The 16,435-nt window shown below is 40.8% G+C and overlaps 1 protein-coding gene across 15 annotated transcripts in view; it reads right to left on the bottom strand.

Annotated features, from left to right (window-relative positions):
* The window catches only part of SYNRG (synergin gamma), a gene marked incomplete at both ends in the record, with an annotated part of 101,053 nt that overhangs the window by 37,325 nt on the left and 47,293 nt on the right, over window positions 1–16,435 (bottom strand). For all 15 annotated transcript variants that reach the window (XM_080713697.1, XM_080713705.1, XM_080713706.1 and 12 more), the window contains 2 exons: window positions 8,482–8,544; window positions 8,754–8,872. In XM_080713697.1, coding sequence (XP_080569823.1) covers window positions 8,482–8,544; window positions 8,754–8,872 — 182 coding nt within the window. The remainder of the gene's footprint in view (window positions 1–8,481; window positions 8,545–8,753; window positions 8,873–16,435) is intronic.

Here is a 16,435-nt window from a genome sequence, read left to right as displayed (position 1 = left end):
CAAGGCCAGTGCTGGGGCCTCCAAGGCCAGGATCAGAGCCTGCCAAGGGGTTAGGCTGGTGCCGGGGCCAGCGAGGCTGGGACTGGAGCCCGCCGTGAGGCAGGGCTGGTGCTGGGGCTTCTGAGGCCTGGATTGGAGCCTGCCGAGGGGTAAGGCCAGAGCTGGGGCCAGCGAGGCCAGGATCGGAGCCTGCCATAACGCAAGGCCACTACTGAGGCCTCCGAGGCTGGGATCAGAGCCTGCCGAGGGGTTAGGCCAGTGCTGGGGCCAGTAAGGCTGGGATCGGAGCCTGCCATGAGGCAAGGCTGGTGCTGGGGCCTCTGAGGCTGGGATCGGATCCTGCCGAGGGATTAGGCTGGTGCTGGGGCCAGTGAGGCTGGGATTGGAGCCTGCCGTGAAGCAAGGCCAGTGCTGGGAACTCTCAGGTCAGGATTGGAGCCCGCTGAGGGGTAAGGCCGGTGCTGGGGCCAGCGAGGCCGGAATCGAAGCCTGCCATGAGGCAAGGCTGGTGCTGGGGCCTCCGAGGCCAGTATAGGAGCCTGTCGAGGGGTTAGGCCAGTGCCAGGGTCAGCGAGGCTGGGATCGGAGCCTGCCTTGAGGCAAGGCTGGTGCTGGGACCTCTGAGGCTGGGATCGGAGCCGGCTGAGGGGTTAGGCCGGTGCGGGGCCCAGTGCAGCCAGAATCAGGGCCTCTCATGAGGCAAGGCCGGTGCTGGAGTCAGTGAGGTTGGGATCAGATTCCTCCGGGTGGCTAGGCCACTACTGGGGCCGTCAAGAGTGGGATCGGCACTTACAATGCGGCATGCACAGAGAAATATCACAGAAAATAAAAACCAGATGCTTCCCCTAATTAGCTAAAACTAGGAGGAAAGGGGTAACAGGAGGAGGTCGAGTTATATAGAAAGGGCCCTATAGCGAAGCAATTAAGGTGACCAATCAGAGGGGATGGGGCGGGGGAGGATAGAACCTCTTTAAAACTCAGGAGGTATGTAAACAAATGTATCAAAGATAATCACCAATCAAGCATGGGATCGAGGGAGGGGAAGGGAATGGGATGGGGTTGGATGAGGGCTAACTGGATGATGTGTGCTTGTATATCCTCTTAAGTCTTGTATTCCAATGTGATGTATGATTATAATGCACCAATTAAAATATTAAAAAAAATAAAGTGTCCTATCCTCCCCAAAATGAAATATAGAAGCAAATATAATTCTTAAAATTGGCATATAAAAAGCTGGGTGTGGTGGCACGGGTTATTAATCCCAGCTTTTGGGAGGCTGAGACAGGAGGATTTGCACAGGTTCAAAGCCAGCCTCAGCTACTTAGTGAGGCTCTACCTCTGGGAGGTAGCCTGGAGGTAGAAAAGTCCCTGGGTTCCACCCCCAGTATCACACACACAAAAGGCATATAAAATAATGCAGGCTGTAAATATATTGTGCTTATATATCAAATGAAAAACAATAGAAGCCAAGTTTTCCTCTAATTCCTTTTTTTCAAAAAATTATTGTCTTAGCCGGGCGTGGTGGTGCATGCTTGTAATCCCAGCGCTTGGGAGGCTGAGACAGGAGAATCGCACGTGTTCGAAGCCAGCCTCAGCTACTTATTGAGGCTCTCAGCAACTTAGTGAGACCCTGTTTCCAAATAAAATATAAAAAAGGTCTGGGAGTTTAGCTCGGAGGTAGAAAGCCTCTGGGTTACACCCTCAGTACCACACACACACACAAAAAAAAAATTGTCTTTTTGGTACTAGGGATTAAACCCAGGGGCAGGCATACTTTCTCCAAGCTTACACCCTTAGCTCTTTTTATTTTTATTTTTTTGTGTGTGTGATACTGGGTGTTGAGCACAGGTGCATTCTGCCTCCAAGCAACATTCCCAGGCCCATTTTACTTTTATTTTGAAACAGGGTCTCACTAGGTTGATGAGAGTCTCACTACTTGCTGAGGTTGTCCTCAAACCTGTGATCCTCCTGTCTCAACCTCTCAAGTACTAAGATTACAGGCATGCACCATCACGCCTGGCTTTTTTATTTTTGAAGCAGGGGCTCACTGAGTTGCTGAGGGTCTCACTAAGCTACTGGGTCAGTCTTCAAACGTATGATCCACTTGCCTCAGCCTCCCATGTACGGTGCGTGTCACTACACTAGGCTCTCCCTCCTATGGCTACTTAACCAATTCACTAGTAAAATCCATCAACAAAAATCCAATATTATTAGGAAATTTTTAGAAAGAATAGCAGTCAGAGTTCCTAAAATGTATAAGACATATCACTAATCAAACTGAAGTCAATTTCACAAATTGACAGGATATGCAGATACAAAACTTAAAAATATCACCCAGAACTTTAGACAAGCATGTTATATATTTGTGCTATTTCTATAAATGGAAAGGTAATGAGAAGCCAATTTTATTATAGCCTAAACTTTTAAAAAAAATTTCCTTCTTTTTAATTCCCCCTCCTTTTTTTTTTTTTTTTTTTGGTAGTACTAAAGATGACCCAGGGGTGTTCTACTACTGAGCTACACCCCAAACCCTTTTTATTTTTTATTTGGAGACAAGGTCTTGCTTAGTTGCTCAGGCTAGCTTAAAATTGTCAATCCTCTTGCTTCAGTCTCCTGAGAAACTAGGATTATAGACTTGCACCTTTGCACCCGGCTGCAGCCTAAACTTTTGATGTTTTGCCTTGAAATATCTGTGAAATTGACAAGTTTAGGTTGTTTTTATGAAGAAATCACCACAGCAAACTAAACTTACTGATGAACTGTAAAGTCTTCCATCAGAAATGTAGACTGGGTGGAAGGGTTAAAAGGAAAAATGAGGGGTTTTATAAGTTTAGAAACAAAGGAAGTTTCTTGGCAAATAAATAAGTTGCAGTATAGTTAGAAGCTTGTGAATCAGAAGCGCGTTAAACATGAGTAGCGTTTCAATTAACTTGTGAATTCTTTTAAGTTTTTGTCTCTAATTTGTCACTTTTTAGGCAATAAAAAGTCATAGGAGAACACTTTTTGATCAATTTCAATAAAAAGTATCTCTTCTTTGTACAGAACATTTTTCTTACCTACTTTAACTTATGAGTTAAACTGTACAGGTAGAAATAAATATTATTAAAATTTGTCATTCAGTAACATAAAAAATGTACAGCTCTGAACATAATAAGATTCTTTATAAGTTATAAGATACTAACATATTTTGTGGAAGCGAAGTCAGTGTATTTTGGTGTGTGTGGTACTGGGGATTGAATCCAGAGGCATTCTATCTCTGAGCTACGTCCCTAACCTTACTATTTTATTTTATTTTATTTTTGCAGGTCTGGGGATGGAACCCAGGGGCATTTAGCCTCAAAGCTACACTCCCTTCCCTATTTATTTTATTCTTTATTTTGAAACCGGGTCTCACTGAGTTGTGGAAGGCTTCACTACTATGTAGGGGAGGCTGTCCGCGAACTGCGATCCTCCAGTCTCAACATCCCGAATGCTGGGATTACAAGCATGCGCCACCACGCCTGGCTTATTTTATTTTGAAACAGGGTCTCCCTATGTTGCAGAGAGTTTCACTATACACTGCTGAAGCTGGCCTTGAACCTGTGATCCTCCTGTCTTAGCCTACCAAGTACTGAGATTACAGGTGTGTTACATGTTGCCTGGGTAAGCCAATGTATTTTTATTATTGTTTTTTGCAGTACTAAGAATTTAACCCAGGAGCATTCTACCTCTGAGCTATACCCTCGGCCCCATTTTTTATTCTTTTTTATTTTTATTTTTTGCGGTACTGGGGATAGAATCCAGGGGCATTCTACCTCTGAGCTATACCTCTAGCTCTATTTTTTATTCTTTATTTTGAAAAAGGGTCTCACTGAGTTGCAAAGAGCCTCACTAAGTAGCTGAGGCTGTCCCTGAACCCGGATCTCTTGTCTCAGACTCCCAAATGCTGGGATTACAAGCATGTGCCACCACGCCTGGCTTTTATTCTTTATTTTGAAACAGGGTCTCACTAAGTTATGTAGGGCTTCACTAAGTAGCTGAAGATGGCTGAATCCTCCTGTCTTAGCCTCCCAAGTACTGGGATTACACACGTTCGCCACCATGCCCAGCAAAGCCAATGTATTTTTTTTCCCCCTTCACCTCCTTTATAATTCTAAACATCAGAGGGAGAAGGGGCTTGGGTTTCCCTGGCTCTGCTTAAAATCATTATGGCTTTCGGTTCCATACGGGAGGAGGGGGATGCGGAGGATGACTTTGGTGAAGTCCTTGGTCTCTTGCTGTATAGACAAGGCTGGGGTAAAGCCAAAGTATTTTAATGATAGTATAAAGAGAATAGTACACCACTTAGATAAAAATGTTTTCCTCTAACATGAACAAAGTTAGCAATGCTGCTTGGAAGGCTTTAGAATTATAGTCAAGATTGGAATGAAAGCAAGCAAACAAAAATAACAACAACCCGGGACTTTGTTAAGGACTGTAAAAGCAGGACTAAGGTACTAATATTTTGGTGGCATCAACATTTGTTTTTTAATTCTATTTATCTATCTGTCTAACTACCTACCTATCTACCTACCTATGGTGGAACTGAGGATGGAACACAGGGGCTTTCTACTTCCGGGCTACATCCCCAGACCTATTTTTTTATATTTTATTTGGAAACAGGGTCTCAGTATTTTGCTGAGTTTTACCGAGTAGCTGAGGCTGGCTTCAAACCTGTGTGATACTCCTGTCTCAGCCTTCCAAGTGCTGGGATTACAAGCATGTGCCACCACGTCTGGCTAACTTATTTTTTTTTATTTTTTAATTTTTTTGCAATACTGGGGATGGAACCCAGGGGCATTCTACCTCTGAGCTATACCCCTAGCCTATTTTTTTTATTCTTTATTTTGAAACAGGGTCTCACTGATTTGCAAAAGGCTTCACTAAATAGCTGAGGCTGAGCCGGGCGTGGTGGCGCACGCTTGTAATCCCCGCTCTTGGGAGGCGGAGACAGGAGGATCGCGCAGGTTTGAAGCCAGCCGCGTGCGCTGGCTTAGGAGACCCTGTTTCCAAATAAAAAAATGTAAAAATAGTTCTGGGAGTGTAGCCCAGAGGCAGAAGGGCTTCCAGGAACCCCAGTACAACCAAAAACAAAACAAAACAAAACAAAACAAAAAAACAAAATAAAGAATAAAAAATAGGGCAGGGGATGTAGCTCGGAGGTCAAATGACCCTGGGTTCCATCCCCAGACCCGCAAAAAAAAAAAAAAAAAAAAGCTGAGGCTGTACTGGGATTACAAGCATGTACCACCATGCCCAGTGACTTTTATTTTTTTACTCTATTCCTTTTTTTTTTTTTTTTGGTATGGTACTGGGGATTTAATCCAGGGACATTCTACCTCCGAGATACACCCTCATCCCTATTTTTTTATTCTTTATTTTGAAACAGGGTCTCACTAAATTGTGGAGGGCCTAAGGAGCTGAGGCTGGCGGCAAACCTGAGATCCTCCGTCTCGACCTCCCAAGTATCGAGATCACAAGTGTGCGCTACCACGTCCAGCTCTGGCATTGACTTTTATTGGCATAACATATATATTACATTCAGTAACACCATATAACACAAAGAATCTCAATTATAAACCCAATGCTTTTTATTCCAAACCTGTCTTACCTCAGCAGTTGATGAAAGCATTGCTTAGAGTCAGTAAGCCGAAAGTTCCCTGAGTTCATGTGTATGCCTAATGCCTCCAAGCGACCTCCGGTCTCAGCCTCCCAAGTACTGGGATTACAAGCGTGTGCCACCACTCCCGGCTCCGATATTTTGCTTTTAAGTGGCTTTTAGCTGATGTTCATAAACAGCAATAAGTATATAAAGTTGTGCTACTAATGAAAAGGAATCCTATCTAAGAATGTAGATTTCTTTACTAGAGTTGTGTCATCTCATACTCTGGGCCCTCTGCTAGAAAAAGAACTCAAGTCTTAATGCCTTTTTAATTATATCTTCTAGTATTAGAGATGTAAGACAGTACTATATTATACCTTGTGAATGTAAAACATCTTGTACCTGCTTTATGATAAGTAGTAGTAACTGGTCTTTATCAGAGCTGTGTGTGTGTGTGTGTGTGTGTGTGTGTGTGTGTGTGTGTGTGTGTGTTCTGGGCATTTAACCCAGAGACACTCTATCACTGAGCTATATCCCCAATCCATTTCATTTTTTATTTTGAGACAGGGTCTCACTAAATTGCTGAAGTCTAAACTTGTAATTCTTCTGCCTCAGCCTTCTGAATAGGTGGATTGCAGATATGAACCAAAGATGGAGCTATTTTTTTGTGTGTGTGTATGTGTGTGTGTGTGTGTGTGTGTGTGTGTGTGTGTGTGTGCGCGCGCGTGCACGGGTGCTTGCATGTGCACATGTTGCTGGGGATTGAACCTAGGGGCATTCTACCTCCAGACCTTTTAATTTTGAAACAGTGTTTCTAGGTTGCTGAGAGTCTATGTTGCTAAGGCCATCCTTGAACCTGTGATCCTCCTGTCTCAGTCTCCCAAGTACTGGGATTACAAGCATATGCCACCATGCCCAGCTAGTCAGAGCTATTTTTTTTTTTTTTTTTTTTTTTGGTGGTACTGGGGTGAAACCCAGAGGCTTTCTACCTCCAGGCTATACTCCCAGACCTATTTTATACTTTATTTGGAAACAGGGTTTCACTAAGTTGCTGAGAGCCTCACTAAGTAGCTGAGGCTGGCTTCGAACCTGTGCGATCCTCCTGTCTCAGCCTCCCAAGCGCAGAGATTATAAGCGTGCGCCACCACTCCCGGCTAGTCAGAGCTATTTTAAATACTGTTATTCTAGAACATTTTCTTTCTTAGATGATGATTAAGAAATAAATCTTAGGTAGGTGTGGTGACACATGCTTGTAATCCCAGCATTCTGGAGGTGGAGACCAGAGGGTAGCAGTTTGCGGACAACTTCAGTTGCTTAGCAAGGCCCTTCGCAACTCAGTGAGACCCTGTTTTAAAATAAAGACTAGCCGGGCGTGGTGGTGCACACTTGTAATCCCAGCATTCAGGAGGCTGAGACCAGAGGATCACAGTTCGCGGAGAGCCTCAGCTACTTAGGCCCTTTGCAACTCAGTGAAACCCAGTTTCAAAATGAAGAATAAAAAATAGGGCTGGAGGTGCAGCTCGGAGGTAGAATGCCTCTGGGTTCTATCTCCAGTATTGCAAAATAAATAAATAAATAAAAATAAAGACTAAAATATAGGGCTGGGCATGTAGCTTGGAGGTCAAATGCCCTTGGGTTTCATCCCCAGTACTACAAAAAACCCCAAAAAAGTAAAACATTAGTGACTCCTTTTTTCTTTCTTTTTGGTTCTGGGAATTGAACCCATGGGTATTCTACTTCTGAGCTACACCCCAGCCCTATCTTTTATTCTTTATTTTGAAATAGGGTATAAGTTGTGAATGATCCCACTAAGTATCTGAGGCTAGCCATAAACCTGTGATCCTCCTAATTTAGCCTCCCACGTACTGAGATTACAAATGTGTGCCACCATGCTCGGCAAGTGACTACCTTTTGTTTAGCTCACTGATACACTGTGAACAGGACAAGTCTTACTGAATATTATAGTAAACAAAAGTAGTCAGGGCGTCCATTTGACAGAGGATTTGTCGGTCGTCTTCTTTTTTTTTTTGCTGAGGCTGGCGGACAACCTGCAATCCCCCTCTCAGCCTTCCAAGTACTGGGATTACAAGCATGCACCACCACACCTGGCTTTGTCCTAAATTTTAGAAAAAAATTCCCAAGCTGGGCGTGGTGGCACATTTTTGTAATCCTCCCAGTATTTGGGAGGCTAAGACAGGAGAATCACAGGTTGAAAGTCAGCTTCATTCAGCAATTTAGCAAGGATCTTAGCAACCTACTGAGACCTTGTTTCCAAATAAGATATAAAAGATGCCCACACTTGTAATCCCAGCATTTGGGAGGCTAAAACAGGAGGATCATGGTTGAGGACAGCCAAAGCTACTTAATGAGGCCCTTTGCAACTCAGTGAGACCCTGTTTCAAAATAAAGAATAAAAATATAGAGCTGGGGATATAGCTCAAAGGTAGAATGCCCATGGGTTCCATCCCTAGTACCGAAAACAAAACAAAACAAAACAAAACAAAAAACCCTAGTAGCAGAAAAAAAAGAAAAAGAAAAGAAAACAATCCCCAATAACTGAGCCACATTTTCCCAATGCACAGAGCCTTGTAATTTTCAAAGCCACAAAAAGTAAGTAGGATCCTCTTCCACAAAATAATCCTCCATTCAGAATCTATCACAATATTTATTACACTTAGTAGGTACCCATTAAAGATTTCTAAATTTAGTATTTGAGTTTGAATATCACAAATACCACTACCGTAATATCTTTTTACCCACTTAGTTTTTTTCCTAAGACAAAAATATAAGAAAGCAGTCATGAAATCTCCTTATTAACAATAGAAATAATATATCCATACATTTAGGAGGTCAACACTTACCTAAAGATTTACTCTCTGCTGTCTGTTCAAGTTCTCTGAAAGCACTATATTTATCGCCAGGTTCTATAATAGAAAGACAGAAGTTCAATTACAGGCAAGAATCTCGAGTCAAAGCCCGAGGAAGTAAAGCAGATTGGGTCAATAGGTTAATCAAACATACTTAACATGTGCTATAAGGATTTTACATATTAGGTATAAAAGGCAACCACTTAAAGATCCATGTAATTTAAATGTTACATTCACAGACGTGAATTTTCAAGTTGGTTTTTTACCTCCAAATGGAACAGTATTTTCGGAGGACTTGTCAGCTTCAATTCCTTTAAACACTGCATATTTATCCGTTGAAGCCAATGTTTTAGTTCCAGGAACTGGCATCAACAAAGATGGCGTACTAAAATGAAAAAGACACATGTCTTTCCCTTATCACCATAGAGGAGCTTAGAATTAAAATGACAAACAGCTAACTCATGGCTCTCTGCTTTAAATGTCAGAAACTATACATCCACACGGCAATGACTAAAAACAATGTCCTTTTTCTTGAGAAGATATTTAAAACAACACTCAAGCAATTTTTTTCTTGCTTAATTGAAAAAAAGTCAAATCCACTCTGATCATCTATGTGCCAGTATTGGGAAATGGCTACAAAATGTATTTGAAAATAGCTTTGGTATTAGAAAGTCAGAGTTTGGGTGTGGGCAGGCACTCAGAGAAGGGACTCTGCAGAATTTTGGCACCAAGGGGGATTAGCAAGAAAACAGAGGTAGCCCAGGGCCTTTGCATTTTAAAGACAAGCTAGCAGACAGGTTAGGAAGTGGGAGGATGGCACAAGCCTTTAAGAGATCCCTGACTTTGATAATCAGAGATTATTGAAGTAACACAATTTGGGGCTTAAAGATTTGAGCTTACACTTATAGGAAGAAGACTTTTAGTCAGAGAGGATGTAAGATAGTGAATCTCCACATCAAAAGTCTTGCCTAGAGAAGGGGCGGATCTAGTTGGGTCAAAAAGATGACTGGTTAAGCAAAGATGTGAGATAAAATTCTTTATGAAAACTGTTCTATATCCAAAAACTTCAGTGACTTATTTTCAAGTCATTCCACTATGTCACTATTGATAAGTTGGGTCCTGCACTCATGTGACTTTGTGTCACATGACCTCTGCAGGGCAAGGGAGGGGCTGAAACCCCCGCGAGAATTGGGCGTTCCCGCGAGTAAACCCTCATCTCGCGAGATGCATACCTTGAAAAGGAGAGCCTGCGTCCTCAAGCTTTGGACAGGGGCACGGGCCCCACGGTGCCTTGCCCTGATCCCCAGGAGAGCCGTGCCATTAAAACTTTACATGCCACGTGTACCGGACCTCTCTCGTGTTTTTCACACTCCGCCGTACTCACATTATTTTTTATTTTACTTGCATTAATTTTTTTTTTTTTTTTATTTTTTTTTATTTTTTTTTATTTTATTTTATTTTTTTAACAATTTTTTATTGAACATAAATAGTATACATTTACACTATATTTGGTGCCCTCTCCCCCCGCCCCCATTTTCTCCCCCCCCCCACCAATGGTTGGCCAGGTTAACCATGTCTTATTCATAATTTTACACATGTTCAGGTGAAGATGCTCCTTAATCAAGATCGGCCTTTCTCCTCTCCTATCTTTCCATTAAAACTTAGCTAGTATTTCCCCTCTAATATCTGGGGTCCTACTGGTATCCTTTGTGTTTTCTAGTTTGGGCATATTAGAGGAAACATGTGTATCTTCTCCTTCTGTGCTTGGCTGATCTCACTTAACATGATGCTTTCCAGGGCTTTCCATCTTCTTGCAAATGATAAAATTTTGTTCTTCTTTATGGCTGAATAGAATTCCATTGTGTGTATTTCCCACAGTTTTGCTATCCATTCATCTGTTGATGGTGATCTGGGTTGGATCCATATTTTGGCTATTACAAATTGTGCTGCTATGAACATAGGTATGCATATGTTGCTGTATTTCTCTGAATTCAACCCTTTTGGAAAGATACCCAGGAGTGGTATAGCTGGATCATATGGTGGATCTATTCCCACCTTTCTTAGGAATCTCCACACAGATCTCCATAGTGGCTGAACTAGTTTGCACTCCCACCAACAGTGTAAAAGAGTTCCTCTTTCCCCACATCCTCGCCAGCATTTGTTGTTGTTTGATTTCTTTATGCTTGCTACTCTCACTGGGGTTAGATGGAATCTCAGTGTAGTTTTGATTTGCATCTCCCTGATGGCCAGTGATGAAGAACATCTTTTCATGTATCTATTAGCCCTTTGTATCTCTTCTTTTGTGAAGTGTCTATTTAGTTCATTTGCCCATTTCTTGATTGGGTTGTTTGTTTTGTTGGTGTAGAGCCTTTTGAGCTCTTTGTATACTCTGGATATTAGCCCCCTATCAGAATGGTGGCTGGTAAAGATCCTTTCCCATTCTGTAGGCTTCCTCTTTAGGTTATTGATAGTTTCCTTTGATGAGAAGAAACTTTTTAGTTTAATGTTATCCCACTTGTTTATTCTTGCTTTAATTTCCTGAGCTTTGGAGGTTTTGTTGAGAAAGTTACTGCCTGTGCCAATATGTTGTAGTGTTGAACCTATGTTCTCCTCTACTAACTTCACCGTCTCAGGTCTAATTTCTAAGTCTTTGATCCATCTTGAGTTGATTCCTGTGTTAGGTGAGATATAGGGGTTTAGCTTCATCTTTTTACAAATGGCTAGCCAGTTCTCCCAGCACCACTTGTTGAAAAGGCTGTCTTTTCTCCAGCGTATGTGTTTGGCCCCTTTGTCAAAGATTAATTGACTAAAGATGTGTGGGTTTGTTTCTGTATCTTCTATTCTAATCCACTGGTCAGTATATCTGTTTTTGTGCCAGTACCATGCTGTTTTTACTACTATTGCTCTATAGTATAGTTTGAAGTCTGGGATTGTAATGCCTCCTGCGTGTTTCTTGTTATTGAGAATTGCTTTGGCTATTCTAGGTCTTTTCTTTCTCCATATGAAGTTCATGATTGATTTTTCTAGGTCTCTGAAGAATGTCACTGGTATTTTAATGGGAATTGCATTGAACCTATAGATCAGTTTTGGCAGAATGGCCATTTTGATGATATTTATTCTGCCTATCCATGAGCACGGGAGATCTTTCCATCTTCCAAGGTCTTCTTCTATTTCTTTTTTTAATGTTTTATAGTTTTTGTTGTAGAGGTCTTTTACATCTTGGGTTAGGTTTATTCCTAGGTATTTTATTGGTTTTGAGGTTATAGTGAATGGAATTGTTGTTTTTGTTTCCTTCATTGTGGATTCGTTGTTGGCATAAAGAAAGGCCACTGATTTCTTTAGGTTGATTTTGTAACCTGCGACTTTGCCGAATTTGTCGATCAGCTCCAGAAGTCTTTTGGTTGAGTTCTTTGGGTCTTCCAGGTAAAGGATCATGTCATCTGCGAATAAGGATAATTTCACTTCCTCTCTTCCTATGTGGATTCCTTTGATTTCCTTCTCTTGTCTGATTGCTGCAGCAAGAGTCTCAAGGACTATATTGAAAAGGAGAGGTGAAAGTGGGCATCCTTGTCTTGTTCCTGACTGTAGCGGAAATTCTTGCAGTTTTTCCCCATTCAATATAATGTTGGCTTTGGGTTTGCAGTATATTGCCTTGATGATGTTGAAGTACTTTCCTTCTATCCCAATTTTTTGCAGTGTTTTTAACATAAATGGGTGTTGGATTTTGTCGAATGCTTTTTCAGCATCTATTGCTATGATGATGTGGTTTTTGTTCTTGGTTCTATTTATGTGGTGAATAACATGTATTGATTTGCGTATGTTGAACCAGCCTTGTTTTTCTGGGATGAAACCGACTTGGTCGTGATGAATTATTCTCTTGATATAGTTTTGAATGCGTATAGCTAGTATTTTGTTTAGAATTTTTGCATCTATGTTCATTAAGGATATTGGTCTGTAGTTTTCCTTTCTTGAGGTGTCTTTATTTGGTTTGGGGATTAATGTGATACTGGCCTCATAGAAGGAATTTGGAAGAGTTCCATCTCTTTCAATTTCCCGGAACGTGTTATGAAGTATTGGTATTAGTTGTTCACTGAAGGTTTTGTAGAATTCAGCTGGGAACCCATCTGGGCCTGGGCTTTTCTTTGGTGGAAGAATTTTTATTGCCGTTTCTATTTCTTTGGTTGTTATTGGTTGGTTTAGGCTTGCTATGTCCTCTTGGTTGAGTGTAGGAAGGTTAACTGTGTTTAGAAATCTGTCAATTTCATCCAGGTTTTCAAATCTATTGGAGTATAAATTTTTAAAGTAGTTTCTGATAATGTTTTGAATTTCTTCACTATCAGTGGTGATATCTCCTTTTTCATTTCTAATTTTGGTAATTTGAGTTGATTCTCTTTTTCTTTTGGTTAGGTTGGCCAGGGGTTTATCAATTCTATTAATCTTTTCAAAGAACCAACTTTTTGTTTTATTGATTCTTTGAATTGTTTTTTTGTTCTCTATTTCATTTATTTCTGCTCTAATTTTGATGATTTCTCGTCTTCTGCTGGCTTTGGGAATGGATTGTTGCAGAATTTCTAGATCCTTGAGTTGTTTCATTAGGTTCTTTACTTGGTGGTTCTCCATCCTTTTTATGTGGGCACTCAATGCGATAAACTTTCCTCTTAGTACTGCCTTCATGGTGTCCCATAGGTTTTGGTGGGTTGTGTCTCTGTTTTCGTTTGTTTCCATAAATTTCTTTATTTCTTCCCTAATTTCTGCTCTTACCCATTCGTCATTTAGTAGTGTATCATTCATTCTCCATGAATTTGAATACTTTCTTTCGAGTTTCCTGTTGTTGATTTCTACTTTTATTCCATTGTGGTCTGAAAAGATGCATGGGATTATATTACATTTTTTGAATTTGCTGGTATTTTCTTTGTGTCCCAGGATGTGATCTATTTTGGAGAAGGTTCCATGGGCTGCTGAGAAGAAAGTGTATTCTGTAGTTCCTGGTTGAAATACTCTGAAAACGTCTATTAGGTCCATTTGGTTTATGGTTTCCTTTAGTTCTAGAGCATCTTTACTCATCTTTTGCCTCGAAGATCGATCCAGTGGTGTGAGAGGCGTATTAAAGTCTCCCAGAATTATTGTATTTGGGTCTACTTGGGATCTTATGTCCAGAAGGGTTTGTTTTACGAATGTGGTTGCACCCACATTTGGGGCATAAATATTTACTATCATTATATCTTCTTGGTGTATTGTTCCTTTTAATAAAAGGAAGTGCCCTGATTTGTCTCTTTTGATGTGTTTTATTTTAAAGTCTGTTTTGTTGGATATCAGGGTTGCTACCCCTGCTCTTTTTCGGTCACTGGTGGCATGGTATATCTTTTTCCATCCTTTCACCTTCAACCTGTGAATGTCTTTGGCTGTGAGGTGAGTTTCTTGCAGACAGCATATGTTTGGATTATGTTTCCTAATCCACATTGCCAGTCTATGTCTTTTGATTGGTGAGTTAAGTCCTTTGACATTAAGTGATATTATTGAAATATGCTTTTTGTTTTCTGCCATTTTGTGTTCTGTCTACTCTTGGGTGTTGTGATCTTTCTTCTTTACTTAAATGGCCCACTTATTAACTTCCTCGCTTCTCTGATTCTGGAGTCTGCTTCTTTTTTCTTCCTTATGATTTATTTCTTTAAGAATTTTCTCCAGTGTTGGCTTTGAATTCATGAATTTTTTGAGATTCTGTTTATCCTGAAAGACTTTGACTTCCCCATTGATCTTGAATAGTAGTTTTGCTGGGTAGATTAATTTGGGCTGGAAGTTATGTTCTTCCAGGGTCTGAATCACGTCATACCAGTCTCTCCTAGCATTCCTGACCTGGGTTGTATAGTCTGGGGTGATTCTTATTGTTTTGCCTCTATATGTCACCTGTCCTTTTGTTCTTACTGCTTTTAAGATTCCTTCCTTGGCCTCTATGCTGGTCAATTTGGTTATTATGTGGCGTGGAGTGGTTTTTCTTTGGTCCTGTCTCAGTGGAGTTCTGTATGCCTCCTGTACTTGAAGATTCAAGTCTCTTTCCATATTTGGAAAATTCTCTGAGATTATTTCCTTGAAGATATTACATATGCCCTTGGTCTGTACCTCTATCCCTTCCTCAATGCCTATTATCCGTAAATTAGGGCGCTTCATATTATCCCATAATTGCTGGATGTTTAGGTTTTGTTGCTGTAAAGATTTCTGTATATCGCTGACTGTGTTTTCGGTTTGGGATGTACTGTCTTCTAATATTGATATTCTGTTTTCCATTTCATCTAATCTTCCAGAGTTTCTTTCTATTGCTGTCTTCATTTCACTTATTGCCTCTTTCATTTCATTCCAGACCTCTTTCTGATTCTTTTTTAGTGTTTCTATTTCACCTTTAACCTCCTCTATACTTGTTTTAAAACCTTTCATCATATTGAACAACAAGATTCTGAACTCCCCTTCTTGCATTTCTAGTAGGTCAGTATTCGTGATTTCTGCTGTCTCTTCATAACTCCTGGTTCTCATATTTATAGTGTTCTCTGTCCTGTTTTTCTGATTTCTACCCATCGTTCGTGAGTAATGTGTTTAGTCAAATCTTAATATTAGGAGTTTAGGAGTATCGGCCAGTCAGCAGAGCCTTTCCAGTGTTGAAAGTGGGTGATGTGGGAGGAGCTGGGGTGATGGGTAAAGGAGTCAGATTAGGTGGAGGATATGTTAGGTTGAGAAGGACTTTAAGTATGATAAAGTAATAACTTGCTATGAATGAGAGAGAGTTAACTACTAGGACTCTTGTTGTTAGTAGAGTAGTTATGGATATAAAAAATACTTTGAGTTTTAAACCATGAGGTATATTATGGGGAAAAGTTTTGGGGGAGAAATGTATGTAGGTTAGTGTGGGAAGGTTTGTAAATAGGGATGCTGGTAGGAGCAGGCAGACATAAAAAAAAAAAAAAAAAAAAAAAAGAATCCGCTCAAGATACCAAGACTATTATGTAATCCAAGAAAAAGGAAGGTAAACCAATCAAAGGAGGAGAATGAAAGAAAAGGAAGGAAAAGGGAAGAAAGAGGAAAAAGGAAGAGGAATAAAATAAAAGGAACTAGCAGCCGTGTGAAGTAAAGAAATAAGGCAAACTATCCAATGTATATATATATAAAACAACAAGTTAAAGTAAGAGAAGTTTGGATTAAAAGAAGAAAGAAAAAGAAAAAAAAAGAAAACAGCAATAACCATATTAAAACAAAAGCACTTTAAAAGCAAAAGAAAACATAACATCCACATTAAAAGTAAAACAAACAGTCCTACTTATTTACGCATATGGGGTCAGGTCCATATAATATGTGTGTATCTGATTGCTTGGTAGCTTTCAGGATACCGTCCAATGTCTCTTAGTTTTCTTTGTACTCTATTTTTATCTTCTTAAGTCACTCTGGGTGTTTGGACACCTTTTTCTCCTTTAGCTGCTTTAGGTTTATGTGTCCGGGTGTCTGGTTTCACTGTTATTTGATTCTGTACAGTTCACAGATTCTGCGAAATTCTAACCTGTGGTCAGCACATCTGCACTCACCACCCTCGCCTCCAGCCTGTGCTTCCCTACATCAGGGGTGGAGAGTGACTAAAGTGTAATTGGCACTTCCCCCTGAGGTCCTGAGCAGATTTTGTGGCCCGATGGATTTTCTTGTGTCTCTGGAAATTCCAGCTGGGCTAGCCAGGTGTGGTCCCAAGATGTGCCCTGGGCAAATGAATGCTGGTTCCTGGGTGGCCACACTTACTGCCAGAGCTCTGCCTATTCCAAGAGTGCAGGCTGGATGCCCTGTTAATACTGGACCCTAGTGAGAGTGGGTGCAGCTGTCTATTGCTGCTGGTATGTTCTTCCAAGGTGTATTGAGCTGTGTTCTCACTTAGAACTAAGCATCTGGCTACCAGGAGGTTGGGAATACCCCGCGGTGG

Source organism: Muscardinus avellanarius, assembly GCF_963383645.1.
Source record: "Muscardinus avellanarius genome assembly, chromosome: 16".
Lineage (NCBI taxonomy): Eukaryota > Metazoa > Chordata > Mammalia > Rodentia > Gliridae > Muscardinus > Muscardinus avellanarius.
This window is presented reverse-complemented; position numbering and strand designations above follow the sequence as displayed.